This window comes from Hetaerina americana, unplaced genomic scaffold, assembly GCF_022747635.1.
Source record: "Hetaerina americana unplaced genomic scaffold, ioHetAmer1.1.p SCAF_5, whole genome shotgun sequence".
NCBI classification, from domain to species: domain Eukaryota; kingdom Metazoa; phylum Arthropoda; class Insecta; order Odonata; family Calopterygidae; genus Hetaerina; species Hetaerina americana.
The window spans coordinates 36,689,467-36,701,741 of NW_027287095.1; the positions used below are offsets into that span (position 1 = coordinate 36,689,467).

The 12,275-nt window shown below is 38.2% G+C and overlaps 1 protein-coding gene across 1 annotated transcript in view; it reads right to left on the reverse strand.

Annotated features, from left to right (window-relative positions):
* Positions 1-5,066: 5,066 nt before the first annotated feature.
* Positions 5,067-12,275, reverse strand: part of LOC139693616 (uncharacterized) — a 39,059-nt gene continuing 31,850 nt past the window's right edge. The window contains exon 3 of the mRNA XM_071591847.1: positions 5,067-5,897. Within this exon, the coding sequence (XP_071447948.1) occupies positions 5,067-5,897 (831 nt within the window). The remainder of the gene's footprint in view (positions 5,898-12,275) is intronic.

The following is a 12,275-nucleotide window of genomic DNA, read 5'->3' on the forward strand; positions in this document are numbered from 1 at the left end:
TAGGTGGAAACCACTGATAAACTGAAATTCATAAAAGAGTTCATAGAAGTGGAAAGGTTAACGCATCTTCAATGATTAACTCTGCGATGGCATGCTGTATTTTTAAACTTTGGAATGGCTTAGAAACGTGGAAGGTAAGTTCGTCGTAGCGTTTTAAGGTGTTTTAGTTATCTTGGTAGTGTCATCATTCAAGGCAGGTTTTGGATGGACACAAACTGAACACCACAACATTTCTAAATCTTACAAAACCTGAAACCCAACACTACCCTTGTTCAACCCTTGTTTTCATTTTAAAATAACTCAATTCCTTAAACAACCAATTTATTTCCAGAGCTGACAAGTAAATTCAAAAAGATGCAAAATTCCTCAGTTAATATTTCATTATATCCCATCCATATCCCATTATATCCTGTCCATTTTTACCTATCTTCATTCCACCTAACAAGCCTATTCTTTTACTCCATCCTAATTAGCTTGACATTCTCCCTGTCATGCATGGTTTGAGTAAAAATTTTTGGAAAATAGATTTATTTCTGATATTGTGATGCCTCAAAATTCTTCAAAGTACATCCCTTGAGCCTGGAAACACTTTTGCCAGAGGCTTTTCCCCGACTCAAAGAATCCCTGGTAGGCAGAACCAGGAAGGCCCTTGGGTGTACGTGTGCAAGCGCCCTTGACAGCATTTAGGGTCCCATGGCGGTGTCCTTTTAGGGTGGATTTTACTTCTGGGAATAGGAAATAGTCTGCTGGTGCCAAGTTGGATTTAAGGGGGGTGGGGAAACATTGCAATGTTATTCCAGGTCTTTGTAAGTAGACACTCAGCTCTGCTCTTGGTTGTCCATCAAGAACTTTGGGACAAGTTTAATGCAGGTCTCTTGCATCACCAAATTTTCAGTGATAATAATGTGCACTATCATCTTATTGATGTTGATTCTGTGATCATGTGCACACTTAACCGACAGTCTGAATTCAGCACTTAATGCACACATCTGTAGACAATTGTTACTGATATTTATACATAAACCTTTTAGTCTTTAACATCCCAATGCATATCAAAATGCTCTTTATCTACTTTTCCTGCCTCCTTTGGATATCACCCGGCAAATCTCTCTCCCCACCCACCATGCCTAGTACCTTTTCATTTACATTTCCATCCATTTTGCCTTTTCCATCTCTATCTTGTTTGATAAGTCGCCAATGTATGCCTAATTTCTTTCTTCAATTACTAAGTTTGCATGCTTCACAAAACCACTATCCACATCAGTTTTCACTAATCTTTTCTTAACATCCTTTCTCATTATCCCCTTTATCAACTTCCGGCTCCTCATAAAATATCCTTTGCCTAATGTAATTCTTCTTCTTATTTCCATACTCCTTTGACCATCTTGGTCCAGATCCGTTCAACTGCTTAATGTTCATCTTAAAATCAGTTTTTAATGGGGGACATTTGGTCTTGCAATTTCAGGAAAAGGTGTAAACTGTTTGATGTAAAAGGCCCGAAGTTTTGAAATATCACCATATCTATGATAAAATATTCTGACTTATAACAATAGTAATTTCATTAAATGAAAATTGGAGGATTTTTCTTTATCCTTGCTTGAAATTGAACCCCCTCTCATCCTTTTTCAGGGAAATGGTTCCTGTAAAAACTCATCCAATGTTCCCAGGACATGTGGAATCCCCTCCTTAAATTCTGGATTTGAAGTACAGGTCATTAATTTTGTTATTGTGGGATGCATACTCTGTCATTTTTTCTTTATGATTTGAAAGAAAACAAAAATGATGGAAGATGGTACCAGATATCGAGAGGAAAAAATTAAAATTTATTGAAAACTGAGAAATGAAAGTTTTGTGATTCCATTCATTATTTTCAGAGAATCTTTCCAAAAAGTTACTGTTTGTTTTTGTGCTCCCTTGTCTTCAATAGCTTACTATTCAAGTTCGATTGTATTGGAGCAAGGAATGGAAGCCTCATTATTATGCAGCCTTCTTTGAGCCTGGGTCCTTGGGATTAATATACCAAAAAAGCTGCTGAAACCAGCAAGAGAATTTAGAAACACCATGAAAATCAACCAGGTTATCATGAAGGAATCGGGTGTTATCAATAAGGATAGCAGTGTAGAAACATTGTTCACCAAATTTTACCTGTAACCCTCTATTTTCATCACAGTGACTCCATTATATGTCTAGAAGGTGATTTTAACTTTGTACCAGAAGTCATCCAATGTTGTCAGTGCATGGAGCAGGAGGAAACTAGCTCTATGGTCTGATCTAATAGTTCATACTGTCTCTATACCTTTTTCAAGACCTGTAAATGTTATTGAAATCGTCATAACTATTTGTATTCCAAAATTTTTCTCTTTAGAAAAGAGGCGGCATGTCCAGTAACTTCACTTAATAATTTTTAAAACCCTCAAAGCCAGGTTTTGCTTCACTATTCTTGTTCAATAAATTGCCAACTGTATTTCTTCACTTTGATTTAAGCATTATGTCTCAAAGGATTAGTCAGCTAACCATCTTCAATGACCTTATATTTATCACCATAAGGGGGGGGGGGATACTACAAAGTGCTTCATGAAGCTTTTTAATCACACAAAATAACATGTCTTGTAGTTTTAAGCACCTCTACCACCTTAGTCATGATATTGAGCATTGTTTCAAAAATACTATCAGATGTAACTGGAATTCAAAATCTATCAGTTGCCTTCAAATTCGAACCCTATACCACTTCTAATTTTCCTAGGAAGGTACATATGTTACCAAAGAAACCAAAGCAGTTGAAATATGTTGAAGTTTATAATGTGTGGGGCAACAAAGAGGAGCAGTTTTATTTGCCTTTTTGACACCATATTCTCAGATATTTTATTGGTACTCATTTTCAGCTCTTTATGTCCATTAAGGAACACTTTTCATCACAGGGAATGAATAGTGGGATATGATTCCTAATCATTCTTTCACTCTTACATTCTGGGGCTGGCTTAAATTATTAAGGTTTTCGCAAGAGACAGCAAGTGGGTCATTTCATTGTACTTTTTCTTAGGGGAGTGTCTGAGTCCTTATGACAGGTTTATTATTGGATCATTTCTGTCATGTTTATTGACGAAAGAATTTTAACTCTCCTTGGAAACCAAAGAATGTATTTTAATGTTCACTAAAGAAACTGCTGCTTCTAAATTATTTAAGCATTAGTTCATCTGTTAAAAGTCTCAAAAGTGTTTTGTTTCATATCACCTTAAGTATTACCATTCAAATCTTAAAAAGTAGTAATTTTTGCTGATGTAATTTTTTAAGGATAAACACATCATTGGTCCAGGAAGTGATCAGTGTATAATCAGTGTGTAAAATGCTTTTATCAACCAAAAATGAACTTTTTCTTGATAAATATACTCGATGTATTAACAATAGCACCAGTAATATCACATTCAAGTGGGAGGTGGTGTGGGATTCATGTCGTATTGATTCTTGTAGAGGTAAGATGTAAAAAAAATGCCAAAAATAGTCTTGCATAATGTAACTAAGGCCCTGTCTCAGTGAATTTACCTTAATCTTTATTATATATTAGTTATTAAGATTAATATTGTTTACCTTATATGTACTTTCTTTAGACTTGTCAAGTAGAGGAGCGAGGAAATCCCTGTGCTTCTTCCTTTAGAGTTGGTATCTGATAAATCTACCTAACCCATCTTAGCCATTCTACGGATGTTTACAATTTAAAGGCCAGTCTTCAGTGGACAGTATTGTGTAAAAGGGTAAGCATTACCTGTTTTCTTTCCTCTGTTTCATCAGTTTCTACTATTCCTATTATCTCACCTTCAAATTTAATTTATAGTTTTCTTGGTTATCTCTTAGTTTTATTACTTTAACTCATCCCTCAATTTGTGTGTTTTGTCTCTAAGCGATTGTAAACTGTAAACACAACCATTGACCAATTTAATTGAAATCAATGAATTATTTTCATTATACAGCCTTTTTAATCGATATACATAACATTGGAATACTGAAATCAGTATCCTCTTTCATTTGACAATTTTCAGTTCAAACCTCGAGATTCAACTGTTAAACAACAAGAGTTTACATACATTCACTCCACTCCTATGCTCTCCCTCCCATTTGTCCTCTTTTGCTTCTATGTAAGCAAATTGGCAATAAACCAACGTAAAGTTTTTCATTCCACTCTCTAGTTATTTACTAATGTTACTGAAATCTTACAATTGCACAAAGGTGAGTCTTCTAGAACACTGAATATTAGTCTGACCTGAGCAGGTGGCTGCATATGAATCATTAATCAAATCTTTTATGTCTATTTCCTTATGAAATATTTTTCAGAATAGTCAAATCAGTGCCTAATGCTAATCTTGTAGAATCTGTTGAAACTAATACTTTAGTAATAGGATTTATTTTTATTAGGAATTTCCAATAATAGTGAGAGTTCAATTAGAATTAATGGGAATGTTTTCATTGCCTTCTTATTGCCATGATAAGGGATGTGGTAGTCCAGTGAATAATGTGCTGGGTTACTGACCTGATGGCTTGTGTTTAATACAGGGTGATGCCCCTGGCCACTCCTGGTTTATCCAAGCTGTTTGATATTTTGGGTACAAATATTACTGGGAACCACAGGTGGCACTGGGAAAGGACCTTTTCTCTCCATCCTCATATGTGGCTTTCACTCACCACTTAGCTTAGTAATATGTGAGCTCTACTCTTATCTATCGAACCAGTCTTACGGCTGATTACTCTGGTTATTCATGATATGAAGTGATACTCTAAACTGAGCAAAATTCACAATTAAAAAAATATGTATAAATTTTAATAATAAAAATGACTTTGTACAAACATTTTTACATATACCCAACACATGTAGCAAAATTAAAATCTTTCATTTGTTCATTCAAAGCTGTTTGAATGTTCTCACATTTCTTAGGCCAAAAAATATGTTAGAGAAAAACAACTGTAAAATCTAAACTTAACAAATATAAATAAAACCTGCAGTCTTTCATTAGGGAATGTTGTAGTTGCATCACTTTAACTTCAGGCCTGGCAGTGTTGATCTTCATATTCACTCTCTAAACCATTGGGTTATTGTTATCAATATCATCTTGCGATGAAAACTTTTTAGGTCGCCTTGGAGGAACAGCTGGTGGCACCTGCTGTGGTTCTATTGGAACAGCTATAGCAACTCCTGTTCTTCTTCCTTCCTCTCTCTTCATCCACTTTTTGAAACCATCTCGTGCATGGTAATAATAAAGGTAAAGGAGAGCAAACACTGCAATAGCTGAAATAAAAGCACATCCCACCACAATAAGGATAATTGCCCACCAAAACAACCCTCCCTCCAACTCCTGATCCACTTCTCCAGCTTGAGATTTAGCACTTTCCTCTTCCTTTCCATCTGGAATTTCATTATCAACATTGCCCTCGACGTCATCTCCTTCGCTGGGGAATGGCGTGCTGTCAACGTCACCACTCCCTGATTGAATTGAGACATCAGCACAAGAACGGAATTCCTCTTGAGGCCCGCAGCCTACTGCCCCTGTTCCATTGGCACATGTTCCCCAGTTGTTTCCTGCTATGTAGCGCCACTGCAGAACGCACTGGGAGCAAGTGAGGCCATCAGGTAGACGATATCTGACTTCAAAAATTCTATTTCCACCTCCTCCCTCAGTACCAGGGAACACCTTTGTTCCACCTATTGAGTCAGCTCGGTTGAGTAAATACTTATCCAAACAGGTTTGAGTGGCCTCACGACGATGATTATTTTGTGGGCAAAGACGGAATTCAAAGTATCCTTTGTGGTTGGAAGTTAATTCTACACGAATTGGTACCACTGATCCCATCTTGTAACTTCTTACTATGACACCCTGAGCATACTTTCCACCTGCTTCATGTGCTCGAGGCTGAAAGAAAAAATCGGTTATTGCAATTTCATCTTATGATAGTTGTCATTGCATCAATTATGGGTATGCAAATTTGCACATCAAAAATTAATTTTCTGCTTTGGAAATTGCATTTTATTAAAAAATAAATGCTTTATTTTCACATTTTCCATTCCCAAAATAAAACAAGTTGGTGTCAATTTTAGAACTTATTTGCATGGTATATTTCAAAATACACACCATCAAAGTACCTAGATTAATTATTTTCAAAATACCCCTTGGGAGTACTAGGGCATGTAATGGATTGCATCTTTCTGGAAAAAAAACAGCTGCATTTGGCCTCAGGTCTGCTTTTGGACATGCAATTATGACATAAGATGTTGAGGGCACTGCATTAAATATAGTATGCATAAACAACAGTAGTTTTTGCAAAAGACTGTCAAGCATTGGAATGTCATGACTTGAGTTACTTTGTTAATTATCGACTACTCAACCCTGGAATATATACGTAGACGACCAGAACTTTCGGCCAGAGCAAATGCATTGGTTTAAAAGATTTAAGTAGTAGTAGTTTTGAGGGGAGGCGACCGACAGCTAAGGTCATTTGCGCCATAGGGGAAGGACAGGAAAGGATGAAGGGTGGAGAGAAACCCGGCGTCGGCATTAGCCTACTCTTTACGAAAGGCGCCAAGGGGTCCGCGGCTTAACGTCCCATCCGACGGACGGCGTACTCACTCAAAGTGCCCTCCACAAAGCACCTCAAGTAGGGATCGAGATACCTCTGAAAAATATTCAACACCGCCGGGATTTGAACCCGCGCCCTCAGGGTGGGAAGCCAGTACGTTAGCCCCCGCACCATCTCGATCCCCTTAAAAGATTTAATTTTTTTTTTTTAACTTGTCTAAGGAATAAATTTCAATTGTGAGCAGGATAATTCAGTTTTCCCTGAAAATATAGATCGTTTTCAATTTCATTGATTGCCTGACCATCTTTGGGTACATGAATTGATTTCCTAAATTTCAGTCATGCCAAATGATGAATGCATTCGGCAATGATCTGGCCCTGGTTGTTTTTTTATAAATACCCAGTCACCACGCGAAAGACTGATATTATAATATTTTTAATTAATGCGACTATAGAACTTGTTTGTAAAAGATGTTCGATACTCTAATGACGGTGAAAGTATATTCACAAACGTTACCAAGTGCTCGGTGTCGAGATCGAGTACTTTTTGTGAGCCATCCATTTTCTCTCTGTGCCTGCCAGTAGCATCACCGCAGTCGATCCTCCTAGTTTAGTTTTGCTACACAGGGGATGGTCCGCGGTAAACATGATACGCTCTCAAAACTAAGAACTTCTAATCGAGAATTGGCGAATTGTTTATCACATTACCTGAAAACCACTATTCTTCAGAACAATTGGACCTGAACTTCTGAAATAATTAAGTAGGTTATTCATTACTCATTTTTCGATTTTCTACCTATTCTCAAATTTCTTAATACTCAATGCAAGAAAGAAAATATGCCACATTACGGCCCAGTGAAGGCGTTGCAGTTGTTGCAATCGAGTGGCAAGAATATATTTTTCCTCTGAGCCTAGCACATTGTTTAATTCACACGTATTATGGAATTGAATTTTATTTTTCAAGTGGTAGAAATTAATTTAAACGCATAACTCGTTTTTTTATAATTGGCAACGTTAATCTTTTTTTTGTCTTAAAAAACGGTTCAACTAATGTGCTCATTCTTCCTCAGTACACAGCTCACGAATATTCTCCGTTACTGCACCTCTGTGAATCATATTATTTCTATATAACCTTTGCACAATTCCATAGTTTTTTCTCTACCAAAATTAAAACCCTTCCGATGTTAAGTTGATTTCATTACGCCTTCAAGCCGATTTGAATTACTCTTATAATTGGGATAGTTGTTCCGCCTACTGGCTTGAAACGAGCTCATTCTGGGTACTGAATCTGGGGCAAAACCGAAGGACTCTCCGGTCGCTCACGTTCGAATTAAGCTCCCCACCGGAGCAAAAAACTTGTAACACCCGTAAATGTGTCCAATGAACGGCAGTCAATCGAGTTTGATCTCTCACGAAGAAATGAGACGGGAAAGCGTTTCAAATTACGTTTATCAACTAACTTGTGGGTTAATTTAAAGTGTAAAATCTACTAAACATAAGAGGTACTTGTGTGTATAATATTTGTAAATCAGTGTTACTCACTCTTTCAATACCGCTATCCAAAGTTACGAACATATTCTCCTGGTTATTGTTAGGGTCATGTAACATGCAAGTAGAACAGCGTGTTCCTCTGAAATAATCATGCTCCTCTCATTTGGGCTTTGGAAACAATATTGTAAAGCTATGTAGCGTGTTACCTTAATGTCATATTTTTCGCTTAATTTCATCAGTTTAGTGTTTTCGATTATGCCAGCATAACCTCATCCTTCGAAAACAGAGGAGTCACTAATCCATATTTAATTACTTAAGAAAATGGAAAATTAGCCCTTATTTACATTTCCTATGGCGTGCGCCGCGTCTAATCGTACATCGTCAAGCTAGACTTCACTACCTTCGCTATAACTATTGGCAGTACTATGGCCGGATTTTGTTTCATTCACGTTGCTTACCAACCCATGGGACCGGCTAGTTGGTGTAGCCTTTCTTAGTCGTCCAGATCATGAGTTGACAAGGAATTATTATTTTGCAGCTGTAAGTTAGCTCCATTATTTATTCTGAGGAAATGTGTCTCATGTGATGATATTTAAAGTGATATCGCAAAATAACGAATATTTTCTTTTGAATTTTTTTGAATTGGATTTATTGTTTGTAGTATATCTTCGGCTTAACTATATTGATTTATATTTCTTATGAACGCCTCAAGTCCTCTGATCTCTAATTTGTCAATCAAATCTGGCATTCGAAATGAACAAGATTCTAATGCAACAATTTCAGAGCGTAAAAATCATTCGCCTTGACTGGGACTCGAACCCAGATCCCTCAATATCCGGTCGAGTGCTTTAGCCACTTAAGCTACCGAGGCGTCCTCTTAAACTCTGAAATTTTGGGGCTTTTAACTAGTTCCTTTAAAAGCCCCAAAATTTCAGAGTTTAAGAGGACGCCTCGGTAGCTTAAGTGGCTAAAGCACTCGACCGGATATTGAGGGATCTGGGTTCGAGTCCCAGTCAAGGCGAATGATTTTTACGCTCTGAAATTGTTGCATTGAAATGCACATTAGCGGATGACTCCGTTAAAAGTTACTGTTGCGGCATCTCCCGCAGTTTCTTTGGAATTTGTCAAAGGGAAAACACCATACGTGTTTAAAGTTGGCTTTAACCTCGTGGACAGTGGCGCCTCGCGCACGACTACGAATACATGTGACATTGTATGTACGGTATTTCGTCATAACATCTAGTTCCTTTAAAAGCCCCAAAATTTCAGAGTTTAAGAGGACGCCTCGGTAGCTTAAGTGGCTAAAGCACTCGACCGGATATTGAGGGATCTGGGTTCGAGTCCCAGTCAAGGCGAATGATTTTTACGCTCTGAAATTGTTGCATTGAAATGCACATTAGCGGATGACTCCGTTAAAAGTTACTGTTGCGGCATCTCCCGCAGTTTCTTTGGAATTTGAACAAGATTCTGTTGTTTTGTTTATCGCTATCGGCTAATGATCTTATATGAGCCACAGGGTTGCAATATGGCCTGTTTGATGCGGGGCATACATGTTTACATGACCTGTGGAACGTTTTGACTTCACGGACTTTTATCCTGATATAAGAGTTGGTATTTTTTGGCGAAACAAAAAATAGCAAAAAACGCAGCAAACATGTCAGTTACGTTTACTGGTATCGAATGCTCAAAACCTATCTCGTAGCATAGGTCATGCACGCGGTCTATTCAAAAAGGTCCCAAGTTTGTTTAATAAAGTGCCTCCAGTTGATTATTTTTTAATCCACTTGGAAGCGTTGTGTCCTCATAAACTTATCAAATATCGCTTTCAACCGTTCTTTTGATTAGTTACAGCTGTTTATATGTGAAGGGGTGTTCGTTGAGTGCGGCGAAAAAGCGGAAATGAGCTCTTTGAAGGAGCAGCGTTGTTTTGTTAACTTCTGCGTGATACTCTGCAGATCCTTCACGAACACTTTTGAGTTGATTACCAAGGCTATGAAACGTATCGCGTGTTGTGAGTGGTTTACCTGGTTCAAAATGGGGCGGCAATCATTGGAAAACGACGAGCGTTCCGGAAGACCATCAACATCGGCCGACTCCCGCATCGAGAAAATGAACGATCTTGTTCGTGCAATTCGAACTTTGATTGTCAGAGAACTTGAAGAAGAGTGTGACATCTCGAATGTTTCGTGCTATGAAATCCTGGCTGAAAAATTGAGTCGTCGAGTTGTCGCAAAATTCGTGCCTCGCCTGATGACGACAGACAAGAAACGACATCGATTTCATACGTCAGGGAATGTTTGATTGAGCTGAAGAGGATTAAACCTTTTTGTCCAGAATCATAACAGGTGATGAGTCTTGGGTTTATGGATATGACCCCGAAACAAAAGTGCAATCTTCACAACAGATTGGCGAAGCATTCCCCCGCCACAAAAAAGCTCGACAACTTCGCTCGAATGTCAAGGTTATGTTGACTTTTTTTCGATGCAAAGGGGGTTTTGCATCACAAAACCAATCTAAAGGCCAAAAAGTCAACACGGAGTACTCCCTGGAGGTTATGAAACGCCTATGAGAGAGATCGGGTGAAAACGGCCTGAACTTGGGAGGAGCGGCGAGTGTTTTGCGACAACGCGCCGGCTCATTCGTCTCTCAGAACTCGAACAGAACAGAGTTTTTAGCCAAAAACAAGACCGCGGTGCTTCCCCATCCCTTCACCAGGCCTGGCTGGCTCCATGTGACTTTACCCTGTTCCCCAAACTAAAAACGCCGCTTAAAGGGAAAAGATTTGCCACCACTCCAGGTACGGGGGAGCTGATGAACAATCCGGAAGAAGCGTTCCAGGACTGTTTCAAAAAGTGGAGACTCCGTTGGGATAAATGTATTCATTGAGGAGGCGGCTAATTTGAAGGGGACCCTGACCAATAATTTGTTTGCACAGTATTTTTTTGTAATAAATAATGTTCAGAAACTTTTTAAACAGATCACGTAATGTACTTGCACCGTGTATATCTTTGCTCATTAATAACTGAAGGACACATCGCCATTTACGTCAAGTGAGACCACCATTGTTTCTCGCTTCTGGGTGTCAGTGGTGGGAGCCCTGGGGGAGGGGTGGTGGGTATCCATCTCCAAGAGAGAGACGTTTAAGCGTGGGCGTAAGCTCGCAGAGGAACTTTTTGTTTATTTTTTACACTAAGGAGGCCTCCTCTAAGGTTAGATTTGGGTAGCAAGGGAAGAGCCCAGTAGAAAAGCAGAGATATCTCACCCATCGCCCATTCAAGAGCTCGTTGTAGGTACAGTAGTTATAGTTCTTTTGGCAGCGTCTGGTCATTCCTGTGTTTACGAGCCCTTGAGTCAAATTGTGTTTCAGTGATGAGAAAATTTAGATTTCGTAATTACCTATGTACCAATCTGTAGCCCCTGTGCTGTGGTTATTTATTCAGTACTTCGATCTGTGACGACATTTTCAGTCCTTAGGTACGGGTGATGGTCAAATTTGGCGTATCGTTTTCATTTTCACTGTCGCATCTTTAACCGTTCATAAATGTATGCTTTGGAAATTAGATATAGGATAAGAGAGATGGGCATTCGAACGAATCGTATAGAAAGTAAGAACTTGTACGATTTAAAAATATATGTTTACCCGTCACTGTGGCGATTGCAGAAAGGACCTTTTCTGCACCTTTTTCATTTGATACGTATATTTCTTGTTTTCATGTTCCGGAAAAAAAATGTTTCTTGAGATGCAATATTTGATTAGTTTGGGATGCATAGGTATTCTTATGCTTTCTTCGTGAATTTTTCTTCATTTCAGTCGCTCAGAATTAAAATTTTTTCAGCGTGTCAGTGCAATTTTGCACTGAAACTGATTTTGAAAATGTTTGCGAGGTTTTTAGGCGTTTGATTTTTAAAGAATGTTGTCATTATTTAATCTTTTAATTTGAACTTGTTTTTCGTTGCCCTGCAACCACATAATGCTTTTTTCAGTTTTCTCGAAGGCCTATTTTGAGGTTGTCACTCATGCCCGCTCGAAAATGTCATAGTTTCTTCCATTCCATTTATTCTTTTTTTATTTTTAGTAAAACTAAACTTTAGCACACTAACTCTTTTTGTTCTTGTTTAAATTTTGAGCGAAGTAAAAATAAAGGCTGTAAGTAACGTTGTAAACATTCATGAAAAGTATAAGACCACGAAATGATAACTCTTAAGGTAGGCAGGTAAGGGAGT